This window comes from Phaeoacremonium minimum, assembly GCF_000392275.1.
Source record: "Phaeoacremonium minimum UCRPA7 unplaced genomic scaffold PA7_03_scaffold_592, whole genome shotgun sequence".
In the NCBI taxonomy this organism is placed as follows: domain Eukaryota; kingdom Fungi; phylum Ascomycota; class Sordariomycetes; order Togniniales; family Togniniaceae; genus Phaeoacremonium; species Phaeoacremonium minimum.
In genome coordinates, this window is record NW_006921494.1 from 113,041 (window position 1) to 129,378 (window position 16,338).

Consider the following 16,338-nt stretch of genomic DNA (forward strand, 5'->3'; position numbering starts at 1 on the left):
AGACCACCCTCGGTCTGTGCCTCCATACCAGATCGTCCGTCTCCAGGCTTTGTGCAGCCTTGCTCAATCCCGTGTCCAGGAACTCCATACAGACCTATCTACCTTCAATGAGGGTTGGGGATTTGGATCCCATGATTACCCATCTGTGGGCTTGTATATGATTGTTGTGACATACTGGAAGGGAGTTAGAAATCAAAAGCAGCTAAAAGAAGGGTTGAGGGCATCATACCTTGCTCTTATATCTCGTTGTTGCTGAGACCGCGAGGACATTGTTCTTTATGCTACTCGTCGCTAAATGGTTCAAGACAGTGTGGTTTGGCATGTTGAGGACGCTGTTGTCGTCCTTGATGAGGACCGCAGCGTTCAGGATGGGCTTTCCGAGGAATCCAGGCAGGCTGGGGGGAGTTGGCAGCTTCTCGATGGCCGCGACCGCAGACTGATAGAGGGGCGTGTCCTCTGGCTGATCAAAGTCGACCAGATACCTGGGAATGTCATAGCTGTAGCGCTCTGCGGGCACCACCGGCCGCTCCCTGGGCGGTTTCGAGCTGGAGCTCGCTTGAGAGGCAGATCGCTCAGCTAGAGCCTTTTCATCCTGTGCAGATGCTGCCGCGGACGCCTCCGCTGGCACGGGCGGTACATCGTCAGGACTGACTTCAATATAATTGACGAGATTGTTGCCGAAATCTACAGTTGTGGGAAGATCTGGTGATGTTTGCATATTGTTGTCCACGAGGAACCTGATGTGATGAGTTCCCGGAAGAATGTTGATCGTCGTGGCGAAGACGCCGGGACGCCCCTCACTGTAGAAACAAATGTCAGAAAATTTATCTTGAAGTATAATGGAGGGAGTCGTGTCCATACACTGGGTGAAGCCTCTGCTTGCGGTTCCATTGGAATATAGTACCGGTGACATAGACTTTCTCGCCGCCGCGTAGCCACTCTAGGCGAGTCGGCACGGTTGGCCTTGTCTTATCTACACGTAGCTCCTCGGCGTCTTCTTCGTCCACCGTCGTGGTGCTAAGAGCAGATGACCGTCGAGGCAGACCCTCCGCATCTAGATTGTCGACCGAGTCCACCGGCTCCCCAATGTCCGCGGGAGCAATGATGGGGGAACCTGGAGTATGCTCCTCCTCCTCGATCGGCAGCGGCAACCTTGGGGGTCGCGTGAGGTACGACATGTCTTGAACGCTACCCAGCGGCATGGCGATGGGGTCGTTGGGGTCGCTGAAGGGTGACGACGGCGATGACGGCTCCGGGGCCGGTTGTGCTTTCGGGACGGCGACCGGCTTGCTGGGCTCCGGGTTCGGGTCGTTCTTCTTGGAGGTGTCGGCGGGCCTGGAGGGAAGGGCCGAGTTGGTGGAGCTGGAGGAGGGAGAGGAGGCATTGAAGGCGGAGACGGGGCGAGACTGGGAGCCCTTGGAGCGGTTGATGACGGTCGAGCCCTGTGCCTGGGCCAGTGAGGGCTCGGGGGGCGCAGCGACCCTGTGGTTCTGGACGGGCATCGGGTGTCTCGTGTCCCTCTTCTGATGCTGTCGTGGAGAGTCATGGGCGCTGGAGGGAGTGGCACTCCCGGACTTGGGAGTGGAGGGGTTGTTCCCCATTGTGCGTCGTGGGTAGGGGTAGAGGTAGTGGTGAGGTGTAGAGATAGGTAGGGGGGTCAAGGGGCGCTTGTGTCGGTGGGTTGAGCCGGGCAAAGGGGAGAGGAGAGCCGCTGTTGGGACGGAATCTAGTGCATTTCGGGCGTCAACTGGACTAGAGGACGCACAAAGCTACCGGTGGAGAGTCAGGTTGCAGGGAGAGCCACCTGGCATTGCATAGAGGGTGACGCTATGCTGGGTAGGTATGCTATGTGGCACTCACTCACACACCCCCGGAACAGCCACTCGTAAGGTAGGTGGAAAGGCGAGCGCGGTGAGGAAAACGAGCGAGAATGAGAGCGTGAGAGACGACGACGACGACGTTGGATGGAGGTGGAGAGGAGGGGCGGGAGAGAGTTCAGATGCAACTGGCAGCAGCACAGACGGTGGATGAACTGAGGTCCCGCTATCGTTATGGGGCTTCCAGGTTCGCTGCTCGTATCCCAGTCGGTCCAGTCTCGACTGCTCGATAAGGATCCGCCCCACTCCCCGGATTATTACATATCTACCTATCGGAGCTGCCTAACTGGACGCCCCCGTTTAATTGCTTGGCCCGGTAGTCATGCAGTATACTTACCTTAGGTATAGCACCCGTCGGACGACGTCAACAAGAGAACGACGGGCGCCTCCTTGTCTGCCCACTAGCATCACAACGCGACACCGCCTAACCACCAAGCCGGAAACAGGTTGCAAGATCTAGAATAGAATTTGGTCGATCATTTGCGACCTTCAACAATAGGTTCGAGCTATGTGAACCCCCTAAAGAGTTACATAGAACCTCATCACAGCTTGGCTGGTGACAGCACAAGCGGGTCTCACAACATGGACATGGACTTGTCCTGGGTATATCCCGTCTCTTCAGCAATCGCCACCACTTTTACCACGACATTTGCAGTTCTCTCGACCATCACAATCTATGCGCTCCGTATCGTCATATGGCCCATCTCCATCCTCTATGGAGCGTTCCTGGTCGTCTTTGCGCCCGTCATATATACCCTGCAGTTTCTCTTTGCCCCGGTCTTCTACTTCATGTCTCTTGTACCGAATCTTAAGGTGAGTAGTCTCATGCATCAAGAGCTTGGGATCAAGCTGCTAACTCTCATCAAAGCCTCTGTATATATACGTAAGTCAAGCAAGGCATCATAGGGTCTTGTGAGAACTAACACGTCCCCAGTTTGGAAGCGCCGCCTTCGTGGGCATCGTGGCCGGGCTCATGCTCCAGCTCACATCGACCACGTTTGTATCACTGTTCAGCATGGACCAGGGACAGGATGAGAGCATGAGGTACCCCAGGAGGCTTGAAGCACGGCTGAGCATGAAGCTCCTGGACGACGCAAGCTCACAGGACTCGGACTGGCAGTGGCTGGACAAGGCTGCGCACCCAAATATGAAGCGCAAGAGAAGAGCCCCGGGATTGACGGCACAGACGATATTGGAGGAGGACGATGACTCAGAGTAATACTGCTTGATGATTCTCACACCCCACGAACAATTACATACAAGAAGGCACCGAGTTCTCCTCGGCTTTATGATGATGATGATATTCCAGACTCCTCAAAGCAAAGCCTGCCTATTGACGCCTGTCCGACCCTGGGGCAGATCTGGCCCCCAGCGCCTCCTATGTTTCATTTACCGTCCTTACAAAAGTCTCTGAACGCCGCTACCCTGTTCCGAAAATCTCACTCAGGGGGTATCGGTGACCAATTTTCAGCTGTGCGCACATTCTTCCATGCAGTTTCATCTCCTGTACATGTCTCGATCTCTGTCTCTGTGATGATCCCTATCGCGCATGGGCGACCGGCTCCGACTCCGCGTTCTGCTAGAACGGCCGCGGCCGTCGTAGTCCATGCGAGCACCGCCGCGATCTCGATCATGCCACCTCTCGTCCCAGTCCTCGTGTCGCCGACGGTCGTCGCGCGGCGGACGATCTCTCTCGTAGGCCGGAATATATGTGTCAAGTATGTCCGCTCGATTCGGCCCAACAGCCGGTGGCGGTCTGCTCCGCGGAGCACGGTCGCGGTCACGGTACCGGTCGTGCGTGTCATTCCCGCCATCCCAGCCGTTGATGTTGTAGTTATCTGCTGGGGGAGGCGGTCGTGGTGGGAGGCCACGCTCTCGATGCCATGCCGGCTGTCTCCGATCCTCCCCACCAGGCGGACCATTTCGATGCGGAGGGGGTCCATGATGGGCAGGAGGATGATAGCGGCCATTGACGCCATTCCGTCCTCCAAAGCCGTCGCCGGTGTTGAAGCCAGAGTTTGGACCTCCAGCACCATCCAAAGGTCCTCGTCCAACCGTGCCGCCTTTAGGTGCCGGTGGTAGTGCTGCTTTCCGATCATGGAACTTCCGTCTGTCATACTCATGACTCTCTTCAAAGGTAGGTATGTCACCTGGCTGGGCAGCCAGTGGCGGGGTCTTGAAGTACGGATGTTGCAACGCGTCGATTGCATTGATCCTTGTTCTCCAGTCGAGCTTTAGAAGCTCTTTCAGCAACGAAATTGCACCAGGTCCAAACCTATTTCCGCCAAATTAGTATGCCTTCAAGTGACTTAGTGTTTGGTTTCCCTACTCTCTAAACCTATTGGAGAGACTCCCTGGCCTGGGCCGCGGATTTAGAGCCTCTGCACCTGGAAGTGACTTCCAGCCCGGCATGGTCTCCTCTGTAGGTGTACCAACTAGGTCAAAGATGATGTCCAACTGGTGCGCGTCACTCTCGCCTGACAAGATGGGTTTGCCAACGAGCATCTCTCCAAAAACACATCTAATATGTGTTAGCCACGGTTGAAACTCTGAAAAGAAGTATGAGCGATGTCCTACCCAACGCCCCATAGATCGATTGCAGTTGTATATTTCTTCAGGTGCATCAGGAGCTCAGGCGGCCGGTACCATCTTGTAACGACTAAGCTTGTGTAATCTCGACGGCCCTCTCCACCTCCGAAGCCTGACTTGGGGGTCGGTCCTTCGTAATGTCTCGCGAGACCGAAGTCGGCAATCTGGAGAATACCTTTGTTGCTGATGAGCAAGTTCGCAGCCTTCATATCTCGGTGGAGGATGTGGTTCTCATGTAGGTATCTGAGGCCCTCGAGGAGTTGCAACATGTAGCACTTTATCTGTGGTATAGTGAACTTGACGCTAGGATTGTCAAGCAGGCCGGAAAGATCATGGTCCATGTACGGTGTGGCCATGTACATGATGGGTCGTTTGCGCTTGTCGGCTAACACATGCGGCGTCAGTGAACCACCTTGACGGCGGGGATAAAACTTGAACCCACTGCTTCTGGGGGGATGTTCTACTGCCATGTCCTCCAGTCGCAAGACATTCGGGTGCGATAGTAGTTTGAGAAGCTTGATTTCTCGGAGGGCCGTGATGGGAAACTACAGGATGCGTCAGTCATAAATGAGGGCCACCATGATGAGTCGGCTCCGTTGCCCTGGCTGTACCTACCCCGTCCTTTTCATTATGCATGATAATCTTCTTCAAGGCCACCATGGCACCTGTCTTCTTTGACTGTGCCCGGTGCACCTCGCCAAAGGTACCCTCGCCCAGCTTGCCCATGAGCTCATAGTCGCTAATCCTGGAGCAGCCCACATAGCTATTCCTAGGGCGCTGGTGTTGGGCTGCGAAGGTGCGAGGTGAGGAGGCAGCACCAGCCTCTCTCGTCGAGGTGGCGCTCATCTTGGCTCAGGCAGTCGTCGTCGACTGTGCGGCTGGTTGCGACGAGATCGAGCGCAAGGAAGCAGAGAGGCAATCATCCAGATCGGTAAATAGCTCGCTCAAGGAGCAACCACGTCATTCCTGGGCATAAGTTGTCTCCAGATGCAGTCGAAGGGGATGGGTAAGGGGTCGGTATGAAGTCGATGCGAAGGAGAGAGGGAGGTTGCTCTGTTGGTGGAATTTCGAGATCGTCACCAATAAAGACCCCTAACAATCGCGGCTGCAGGATATCATTGTTCTTTTGGCGATCGGACGTGCCGTGCACGGGCCTATTCGGCACTCTTTCTAAGTGGGCCCGCACGTTTGTTCCTTACAATTGAGGCATCTCCTGATCCGAGCTTTGGTTTATTCCCACTCGCTTCAACGGCTCACTACACTCGAACAGAAGCTGTGCTCTCAACCGTTGCGACAGTCAATTGTTCGGCAGACTCTGCTTGGAGTCTATTTCAGCGCCTCTGCCTACAACAATCGCGACCATCCTTTCCGCCTCGCGCACGAATACACCTACAATGGCCCCGCAACCCCCGAAGGGCTTCCCGGCCAACTACAGGCCTCATGTCCCTCTTCCCTACCGGTTCGCTGCTACCGCACTGGGAGCAAGCATGTGGTTCTTCGTAAGTTCATCATTGGTCTTCGCTGCATGTATGGACTGTAGTTAACCCATTCGACAGTTGATGTACCGCGCGAAGAAAGACGGTAATTAACCTCGACGGCAACGCCTCATCTCCCGGATGATACTAATTGACGCTACAGGACCGGTACTGTTCGGCTTGAAGCACCCCTGGGATCACTAGACCAACCGTCTGTTGGGAAAATAACGGATTGTACATATGATACGGGAGTTGGCTCCAATGCATTGCGAGTTATTTACGTGGAAGGGCTATCTATGATTGCCGGGATCCCGACACGATTGATCAAGGGAACATAAAGGATATGAAAGACGAGATATTTTGGAGGCAGTGATTATTCACTCATGCGCCAGGCTTCTCGAAGAGATAGTGGGCAACGCCCCATGTATCACCACCTTCATAGGCGAACAATTCAGAGCACGCCATATAGAAGATCTCCCAACGATTGAACCACATTGATGCATTTTCCGTGCCATAGGTTGTCTCCAGATGTGGCCAAATCTGCTTCTTGTTCTTGGACATGTTCACCAACCAGTGCTACCAGAAGATGTCAGCAAGAGAAATGCCATACATGAGAGCAGGTATACGCGGATACAGAAGGCTCAATAGGGATAGGAGAGTGGCTGCACTTACCTCACATGTCTTGGAGTAGTGAGTTCCCGATACCCACCACTGTCTCTGGAGCTTCAGGTCTCGCTGGAAGTAGAGCAGCAGATCCGCCGAGTTCATTGTCCCGCCGGTGAAGAAGTGTGTTGTCATCCAACCCTCCTCATAGTCGTACGGAGTGGTCTTGTGTGTGAAGATGTGGACGAACAGCTTGCCGCCCGGCTTCAGGGCTCGTGAGACCTTCGCCATGAGAAGCTCATAATTCTTCATGTGCTCAAACATCTATATCAAGTCAGTAATTGACAAAAGCGCTGTTTCAATGCCAGCCAAGCCTACCTCGATAGAGACAGCTCTGTCAAAGCTCTCAGGCTCAAACTCATAGTCAGCCACATTACCCGTAATTACAGTCAAATTGGACAACCCTTTCTCCTTTGCTTTCGAATCAATGTACTCCTTTTGAGTCTTTGAGTTCGAGAATGCAACAACTCTCGAATTGGGCAGCATCTCTGCAAAGTACAGACCACCAGAACCCCAGCCACAACTGGACCATAATGTTAGAGACATCTCAGACAGCATATCCATTCAGACTCACCCAAGGTCGAGGATACTCATCCCATCCTTCAGCTCCGCCTTCTCAATGTACGTCTGCAGCATGGCAACCTCCGCCTGGGCCAGCGTCTCGCCACCCTTGGGGTACAGGCACGACGAGTACTTCATCCGCGGGCCCAGCATCGCCTGCAGCACGCCGGTGCCGACCTCGTAGTGCTGCGAGTTGGCGGCGGCGGTCTCAACGGCAATGGGCCGGGTGCGCAACTTCTCGATGAACGCCATCTTGCGCTCGTACGCCGCCGCCAGAGAGACACTCTTGATCTCCTCGATGCGCTCCCTCAGCTGCCGGCGGATGCCTATCCGGATCACGGCATGGGGCAGATAGCCCCCGTCGAGGATTGAGTCCAGCAGCGAGTCTGTGAGTAGGGTTTAGCATTTCATTTCTTTCATGGCCACGTGTGTGTAAGTATCAATATGTAATTACCGTAATTCATCGCGGCGTGTAAGTGAGGAGTTAAACCTTATTACTATGAGTCAAGTACAGGACACTTTCAATTCACAGAAAGCTACTCAAGTGTCAATTGAAACCACTCAAGAGATCAATTGGCAACTTTAACTAACTGACACAGCGAAAGGCATGTCTCCAGTCTCCATTGCACTGATGCGTGCATCATGCCGGCACTGTTTCAAAGCGGACGCCGGAGTCTAAGCGCGTGGGGTACAATCTATGACACCCTCGACTTGCAGCTACCGCATGTACCGCCGATTTTGCGGTGTGAAAGTCTCAGTGGAGATCGAGGCACAAGTGCAAACATCGAGCACTCGTATCAGCTAGATCTTTCACTTAGGATGCTGTGCGGGAGTCATTGAAGCAGGTATTTCTGCGTAGTTTAGACTTCATATGTAGAATTTGTGCATTTAGTCCTTGATGTTGTATACAAACGACCAATTGTCGCTCTCAAAATATAACAACACAGCCGACTATTCAACTGTCCCCTCCCTCGTTTTCTATAAGCGCATCCCTTCCTGTATCACTTTGTATTCTTTCCGTTTCTTAGATCCTCTATTGAGCTTTTGCTTAGTATGACCGATAAATCTGGCTACTCTCTGGAAGACGATGTGTTCGCCCGCCCAGGCGAGGATAATATAAACAACTCCGAGCACGAGGACGTAGAGACTGAAGTGCCTGCTGATATTCGTCAGCTGCATGAGCTTCTTGAGCCAATGCGCTGGTCCGAGGACCATATATATTGTAATTAGTAGCGTAACTGCAATCGTAGAGACGAATGGCCCTATGTCCATGTTAGCGGGATGCAAGGACCGTGTGCTGTGGGTAAACCTACAATTCTGCCAGACTCCTTGTCGGAATGGCGGTCCAGCATTGAGGACGACACCTGCAAGGATATACTCAAAGCAAGATGTCAAGAAGAGTGCCGTGTTCTCCGAGTTCTCAACGTTTGACTTCTCTGGATCGACGTGTGGGGGAATAAACCTGGATATCCATTAATTATCATATTGTAATGACCTGTATCAAATTGCTTACCAAGGCTGCTCCCTCACAACAAGGAAAGCCGCAGTTTGGACAATTATGCAAATGCATATCTGACCGAGGAGAGGTGTCAAGACCTTGCGAGAAACGAGATCTGCAGTGGGTCTCTTGCGACTTAACTCAGGGAACGGTCCTGCCCAACTCACTGCAAAGATGATTAGAATTGTCATGAGACAAGAATCTTGGGAAACTTACTGAATATAGCAATAGGCAAAATCAGAGCCAGATCAATAAACAGAAACTTATATCAAGTTAGCTACTGCAGCCCCCAAGTATTTGACCAAAACTTACCTGGAAGTCTCCAAGATTCGAGGCCGATGCGTAGAGAAAAGTGACCGAGGTGAACTGGATAGCTGAGTATAGACTCATATACTTGAAGCAACTAAAGCTAGTAACGAGAGCAGCCCGGCCCTCCCTGATGACTTCAGGAACGCAAGTAATATCAAACACCCGAGATGTAAAAGGTGCTGCGACAGAAGCTTCTGCCTCCGACAGGGAGATGCCAACATCAGCTGCCTTGAGCGCACCGCAGTCATTAGCTCCATCGCCGCAGAAGCCACAGCAATAGTCGATGCTCTGCAATTTCTCAACAAGCTCATGCTTTTCATCTGGAGACATGCGGGCGTAGATCTTGCCAGTGACGAGCATCCTACGCAGAAGCTCTGGCGGAGCAAAATCAACCACCCAACGGAATACCTCGCCGCTGACGGCAATTGAGTAGTTCCGCAAGTTTGCGATGTCGAAGGGAAGCGAAGCATCGCCTTCAGCTGGCGGAGCAAGTGGCAAGAGAGTTTGTTCATCGAGATGATATATGTTATTGTCGATACTCTCCCACTGAAGCTTAGCCTCGGGATCTCTGAGGTTCCCTTCGACAAAACGCGGGACGAAACAGTGCGCCGTCTTGTTGATCAAGTTGCATTCTCGAGCAACACTGATAGCTGTCAAAATGTTGTCTCCAGTCACCATGACAGCACCGATATTGGATTGCAGTAATTCGTCTAGGACGCCGGCTGTGCTTGGCTTCAGCTTGTTCTCGAAGATAATGAATCCGACGAAGTCGAGGTCAGATTCGACATCAGGACGCTTCATCTTCTGAGCCTTTACCCAGCTGAGCTTCTTGATGTGCCTAGCAGCACATCCAATCACTCTGTAACCCTTGTGTGTGTAATGCGAGAGAAGTTCATCGTAGTCCGGCGGGAAACTCTCAGGTCGGCAAATCTCACGCATGACTTCCGGCGCCCCTTTCACATAGATATCTCCGCTCTGCTGGCCAAATGTTCTTACAATAACACTAGCCCTGCGAAGCTGGGATACGAATTCGAAGGATTTCAAAATACCGAGTTCGAATGGGATGATTTGAGTTCCATTCGTGTCGGTCTCGAGCAGATCCTTCATCGTGGATGATGGTCTCGCAATAGACGGGGACAAGCTCCCTTGGTCCTCATCGTCGTGTTCCGCGTTGCCTTGTTTCCCCTCCTCGAAAGACCATTCCGTAAACTCGAACATCTTCAGATCAAGTGGGTCGCCCACCAGCTCTCCATCAACAGAGCGTAACGAGTGACACGTAGCCATAGTACAAAGTGCCGCTCTTTGAGTATCAAACCCGGCATGACCGTTAGCTGTCTCCGCTTGTCGGCGAACCATGGACGTCGGGTCTGTGAGTATATCACCGAACCTATTTGCCACCCTATCGACAACTCTGACTCCAAGGATGTCAAGCCCATCCTCGGTTAAAGTCCCGGTCTTGTCGAAACACATGATATCTAGCTTGCCACCAACGTTGACTCTCTGCGGGCTGATGCAGAAGATCTGTTTAGTCTTAAGCCGACTTAGGGCAAAGTTGGTGCCAATTGTGAGCGTTGCCGGCAGAGCAGGGGGGACGACAATGGTTATAAGATCAAGAGCTCGAATGACGATCAGGTGCCATTCAAGGCCTAGACGAATGAAATTGATAAAAGATGCTGTAAAGCCAAGCAGAGCAATGCAGGCCATGACAGAGATGTATCTGAAGGAGTCTCGATAGAATTTGAAGCCGGAAGGTTTTGGAAAGAGCATGGACCTGACAAGAGCGCCTTTCGTAGTATTGAAGCCTGTTCTCACAACCATGGCAAGGGCAACAGCCTCATCATCCCTATCATCTTGTGGTCGACGGGCACGAATGATTTTGGTGCCACAGAATAGAAAATGGCGAGCCACCTCCGGAAGGACGTTTGATGCGGACAAGTCCATGGTTCTTAATGACTCGTCCGTGGCAGGTGTCTTTGACACGGGAACAGATTCGCCCGTAAGCATACTCTCGTTGACGATACAATCTCCGCCGAGTAGTAAACTATCACTTGGGAATTGTGTGAGGCCCGGATCGCTGACCTCATAGACATCTCCGGGGACTAGGTCTCCCGATGCGATGTAGCGCCAGAAACCATTACGAAGGACACGGACATCGCACTCGAACCGCGATATCTCCCGAAGTCGCTTCATGGTTGCTCGCGTTTCGATCAAGGTAGTAGTGATACTGCCAAAAGACATCAGGAAGATGGCAATAGCATAGTAATAGTATTCATCCATCGACCATAGCACCAAACTTGCAATCTGGAACACATAGAATGGGTGGAAGACTTCGTCTACCAGGAGGCGGAACACGGATTTTTGCTCAATGTCGATAAGGTTGGACCCAAACACAAGATCTCGGTGGCTCTTTTCTTCACTATCGATGCCCTCCCTGATGGATCGCACGTCTGTCCACAGCGGATCTTTCCATCCATTGCAGAGCTGGAATTTGTCCTTCAGAGGGTGGAAGTAGAAGCGGACATAACGGTAGTTAAGTGTGCGAAGATCGTTTATAAGCGGATCGTCGTCCTCGAGAATGTATCTCGACATCTTGCCAGAAGCTCCAAAAACCGTCGAGATTGGTCTCCCGTATGGCTTGCTGTCCACATCGAGGATCGCCATTTCGTTCCACTGGTTCTCGATAACAACCCACTGACATTTCTGGAGCGTGCTCGGTTTGCCGCATAATCTAACCTGCCAACGGGGCAGCCACCGAAATAGCAGCCATCCGAGACCAAATGTAGCAACGCAGATAAACAAGTAGGCAGCGAAACCGGCTGCGCTGGTACGAAAGCCGGCAATTACAATTGTGAGGTCTTCATTGACCATATGAATCTTCTGACTGAACCGGCCGGCACCGTATGCGCTGCCCTCCGTCATAGTGCTGTCTCGGCGTAGAAGCCTTGAATGAACGGAACCACGGGACTGCGTCGAGGCCCTGCGGTGAAGAACATAGTCGTTATCTGGCGCTCCTCGCTCCAGGTCCGTAGAGTCTTCCTCATCTTCCACGTCCTCCCCAAATGGGATATTGTCTAGGTCATCGTCGTCCCCCCGCTCATCTTCCATGAATGGCGACTGATCCGGCTCATCTGGATAATAGGCAAAGCTCGCAGTCGAGTCGGATCGCATTCGACGATGGTTGAAGGCGGATATACTGGTGGGGAGACTTTCGGCCATTGGGCCAGAATATAGCTTTGTAACAATTCAGAAACATGCCCGGAATAATGTCTACGGTAGGGGATGCATACCTCGTCATGGGCCATCTCGACATCCTCAAAGATACTTGTACTGCTCTGGTTGGAGTCGAGACGGTACAACCCTCCAGGCGGGCGAGACCCTCCTTCGTCCACCTCGTCCATGTTGTGCGCCATGGCTGCGACAGCTGGATCGCGGGGAGGCAATGGTGAATATTCCCTCCTACTGTAGCGAATGATACATTTTCGGCCGCTCAAGTTGTAGAGTGGGAGAAAAAGGGGTCTTGCGGCTCAGCAAATGCGTCGTCTTTGCAATTATTGCGCAGGAACATTATCCATGGGTTCTCGTGAAGATCTACCTAGGTACGTACCGTGTGGAAGCTATCAAAATGCGACGTCATTGGCGGTTTGTGCTGCACCGCCGCCTGTGGCTTGAACGCGTTCTGTGGCGGAAGGACAAGCTTTGCCAAGAGGGGGGTCTACCAATTGCGGTGCTCATATAGCAACACGACGATTCTTCAACCTCTTGAGGTGCTGGACAGCAAAATAGTCCCAGCTTCTAACTGGAACATATTGATACTTGTGAATCTAGTAATCGATCATTGTAGTCAGTGGTAGAATACGCTGGTAATAGACAAGGAAAACTTGTCAGCGTTGATGTACTTTTGCTAGTAGGCAGGCTGTTATCCTTGTTTGTCATTTGCCTCTCACTTTCAATGAGTCGCACATACGGTGGAATTCCTTATTGTGACGAAAGAGGAGAATAGTGTATAGATAGGCCAATGCTATATTCTTATCATAACTTGCTGGAGCCGAAGGAAATTTATTGCTAATCAGATCAGTTGCCACAGTTGAGGGTCGTCCTTGTCTCTGCCATGATACTGCTTGGCTTACCTCCATCGCCATTGTATCAAACTCCTCCTCCGCCAGGGTAATAAACGTTAATTCTTGAAAGGTGAAGAGACTCGATGCTGAGAGTCAAAGTCATAATATTCATCAAACTCTCGAATATTCTATTTATTACTATGGGTCTATTACCTTCTACAAAGGTAATTATGCCTTGTTGAGGAGGTGGTAATAACCCTTGGCGAACTAACATTGATTACCCTGGCAGAGGAGTAGAGTGAGCACTGCCCGGGTTTAAAACAACGGCAATGCTTCACGCAGCTTGTTTAGGCTCACACAGTTAAACCAAAAGAAGCATGGCACTTATATCTTGGTAAATACCTGGACAGCTCAGGCATCTGGGCCAGTCTTGAGTCGTGGCAGTCCTGAGTGGATGCAAGGCCACCACCCCCTTCTATTGGATCTAAGGGTTTGAGAGTTCTAAGGTAGTGCTAGCCAGGTACATGTACAGTAGGGACGGTATCTATCTTATCAGGGAGCGAGCGTAGGGCGGCGATCTAGATTCAGAATGCGGGGCAGACCCAGCAGATTCCTCAAGACCATAGGCAAGGGAGGTAGGTGAGTTGCAGAGTTGAGGAAAGCCAGGCAGTAGTGTATCATGGACGGTGAATATACAAATATCAGAACTGTATGGGAAATGATGCATTCCTGAATAGCTGGATGAGATGGAGTGAATGTTGAATGTTGCTGTCCACGGTTGTGAGGGAGACTGCCGGCCAGGTGTAGGTGGGGGGAGGGATCGTGTAGTGATTTAAATGGTTCCTTTAGGCTCCCTTAGGGTGTCCAGATAGGTGCAGAGTGCAGAGCTTAACGTTCAATATTGGCCCATAAGGAGCCCGGAGTCACCCCTGTGGGCGGTGTCCAGGTGTGCTTTGGGAAGGCTAGACACGGGCCAAGCCAATAAGAAAAATCTTTGGGCACTGAATCCCCCCGCGGGCTGACCACCACGAGATATAGGTAGGTAGGTAGGTATCTGGTAACGTTAGAGGACTGTTATCCCCCCTGTCATAGTGGCCGAGGGTGCGTTCGAGTGAGTGAGTGAGTGAGTGAGTGAGTGACTGTCTCTCAGCGGCCGGCCAGCCAGCTCACCAACAAAACCCAGCAAAAGCGCCGCCAGCGCGTGCGTGCGTGCGTGCGTGCCCGCCAAAAAAACCCATTTGCCTCTCAACCACTGACACACCCCACTTTCTCACACGTCTTTTTCTCCAAAATTTGCATCGCTGTTTCCAGGGAAATACTTAGGGAACCAACCATTCTTCTCCGCCTCCCACAAGCTTCTTCCCAATCTTCGCCTTCCCGATCTTCCCTTCCCTTCCCTTCGACCGCCTCCCTTTCTTCCTCTCACCGACTTCGTCTCCCCCAAAACTCTTTCCGTGAACACTTCTTCGTTTTCCCACAAGTCCCCTGCGAGAGAGAGATCGCAGATCGCATCACCATCGCCATGGCCGAACCCATCAGAAACAAGCGGGCAGACCTCCCCACCGCTCCGTGAGTGCCCACTCTCACCGTTTCCTCAACGCCATTTGATAAGCCATGCCGCGTGCTGTACTGACCTCTGATCCTCACCCAACAGCACCCCTCAGAACACTCCTGCCTCCAATGCTCCCATCTCGTCGCACGCCCAGCAGCCCGGCGTTGCTAGCATCAAGGAAGGTTCGTGTGTTTGCGTTGATTCCCCCGCTTTCTTTCGGCTCAGTATGCCTTCAGAATCGCTGACCTGCAATCCTTGCCACAGAGGACCTGGACCGTGCCGCCGCCGCATCCATCTTCGCCCAGAACCCCAAGCTCGTCCAGATGATCCAGGGCCGACTTGGCACCCTGGTCGGCCGCTCATCCGGCTACATCGAGTCTCTTCCCACCCAAGTCAAGAAGCGTGTCTCTGGCCTGAAGGGCATCCAGAAGGAGCACTCCAAGCTCGAGGCCGAGTTCCAGGAGGAGGTCCTCCAGCTCGAGAAGAAGTACTTCGCCAAGTTCACGCCTCTGTATGAGAAGCGCAAGGAGATTGTGAACGGCGCGACCGAGCCATCCGAGGCCGAGATCCAGGCCGGCGAGGAGGATGATGAGGAGGACGAGGAGGCTGAGGAGGCTGCCGCCACGAAGGAGGAGAAGCCTGCCGAGTCCACCGAGCCCGTCTCTGGTATCCCCGAGTTCTGGCTCTCCGCGATGAAGAACCAGATCTCCCTCGCTGAGATGATCACCGACCGTGATGAGGGTGCCTTGAAGCACCTCACCGACATTCGCATGGAGTACCTTGACAAGCCTGGTTTCCGATTGATCTTCGAGTTCTCTGAGAACGAGTTCTTCACCAACAAGACCATCACCAAGACTTACTTCTATCAGAATGAGAGCGGCTACGGTGGCGACTTCATCTACGACCACGCTGAGGGCGACAAGATCGACTGGAAGTCCGGTCACGATCTGACTGTCCGAATTGAGCAGAAGAAGCAGCGCAACAAGAGTAAGCCGGTGCCTGCCTCTCGGTCAAACTTGCCACTAACAACACTAGACACTAAGCAGACGCGTATCGTCAAGAAGACGGTCCCGACCGAGTCATTCTTCAACTTCTTCTCTCCCCCCACCGCCCCGACTGAGGACGACGAGGATGATGCCGCCTCTGACATTGAGGAGCGTCTCGAGCTAGACTACCAGCTCGGCGAGGACATCAAGGAGAAGCTCATTCCCCGTGCGATCGATTGGTTCACCGGTGAGGCTCTGGCCTTTGAGGAGATAGACGAGGATGATCTGGAGGAGGACTTCGACGAGGATGACGACGAGGATGATGACCTCAGCGAGGACCGGGACGATGACGAGGAGTCTGAGGAGGATGATGTAAGTTTTGTCTGTCAAACATCTACTGGCTTTTTTTACTAATATGTATCAGGACGATGCCTCCAAGCCGAAACAGGAGGCTGCCGAGTGCAAGCAGAGCTAGATTACGCGCTCGCACAGTCCCTTCTGAGACATTCTCTGGCCAGGGATTCGAATCATTCCCCTCTGTTCTCTACATGGACACATCTCATGGTAATAAATTGCTGCTTCGTTTGCAGTGTTCGGTTTGCGGGGCCATGGCTAGCATGGATTTGCCTATAGACCATAATTCGCAAAAAGGGGTCGAGGGTCGCGCCTAGGAGTCACACTGCTTTTCAATGCGCGTGGTTTTTGCACTTGGAAGACTCGATGGACAGACATGTACGTTCTGGCGAGGACTCTGGTGGCCTCCTCGGATT

The 16,338-nt window shown here is 52.6% G+C and overlaps 5 protein-coding genes across 5 annotated transcripts; 2 read left to right on the forward strand and 3 right to left on the reverse strand.

Annotated features, from left to right (window-relative positions):
* Nucleotides 1-135: 135 nt before the first annotated feature.
* UCRPA7_8354 (putative carbohydrate-binding module family 48 protein) lies at nt 136-1,502 on the reverse strand (the record flags this gene model as incomplete). Its single annotated transcript, XM_007920868.1, has 3 exons — nt 136-174; nt 230-800; nt 862-1,502. The coding sequence occupies 3 exons, from the start codon at nt 1,500-1,502 to the stop codon at nt 136-138; spliced, it is 1,251 nt and encodes a 416-aa protein (XP_007919059.1).
* A 957-nt stretch (nt 1,503-2,459) lies between these two features.
* On the forward strand, nt 2,460-3,096 carry UCRPA7_8355 (hypothetical protein; the record flags this gene model as incomplete). The annotated part of the gene is made up of 3 exons (XM_007920869.1): nt 2,460-2,690; nt 2,746-2,760; nt 2,812-3,096. 3 exons carry the CDS (start codon nt 2,460-2,462, stop codon nt 3,094-3,096), a joined length of 531 nt encoding a protein of 176 aa, XP_007919060.1.
* Nucleotides 3,097-4,450: 1,354 nt separating this feature from the next.
* On the reverse strand, nt 4,451-5,312 carry UCRPA7_8356 (putative cmgc cdk protein kinase protein; the record flags this gene model as incomplete). Its single annotated transcript, XM_007920870.1, has 3 exons — nt 4,451-4,851; nt 4,909-5,011; nt 5,082-5,312. 3 exons carry the CDS (start codon nt 5,310-5,312, stop codon nt 4,451-4,453), a joined length of 735 nt encoding a protein of 244 aa, XP_007919061.1.
* Nucleotides 5,313-6,322: 1,010 nt separating this feature from the next.
* On the reverse strand, nt 6,323-12,077 carry UCRPA7_8357 (putative p-type atpase protein; the record flags this gene model as incomplete). The annotated part of the gene is made up of 9 exons (XM_007920871.1): nt 6,323-6,517; nt 6,614-6,868; nt 6,923-7,127; nt 7,179-7,551; nt 8,224-8,427; nt 8,479-8,627; nt 8,679-8,829; nt 8,880-8,925; nt 8,976-12,077. The coding sequence occupies 9 exons, from the start codon at nt 12,075-12,077 to the stop codon at nt 6,323-6,325; spliced, it is 4,680 nt and encodes a 1,559-aa protein (XP_007919062.1).
* Nucleotides 12,078-14,552: 2,475 nt separating this feature from the next.
* Nucleotides 14,553-16,043, forward strand: UCRPA7_8358 (putative nucleosome assembly protein; the record flags this gene model as incomplete). Its single annotated transcript, XM_007920872.1, has 5 exons — nt 14,553-14,599; nt 14,685-14,764; nt 14,847-15,569; nt 15,618-15,940; nt 15,993-16,043. The coding sequence occupies 5 exons, from the start codon at nt 14,553-14,555 to the stop codon at nt 16,041-16,043; spliced, it is 1,224 nt and encodes a 407-aa protein (XP_007919063.1).
* Nucleotides 16,044-16,338: the final 295 nt, after the last annotated feature.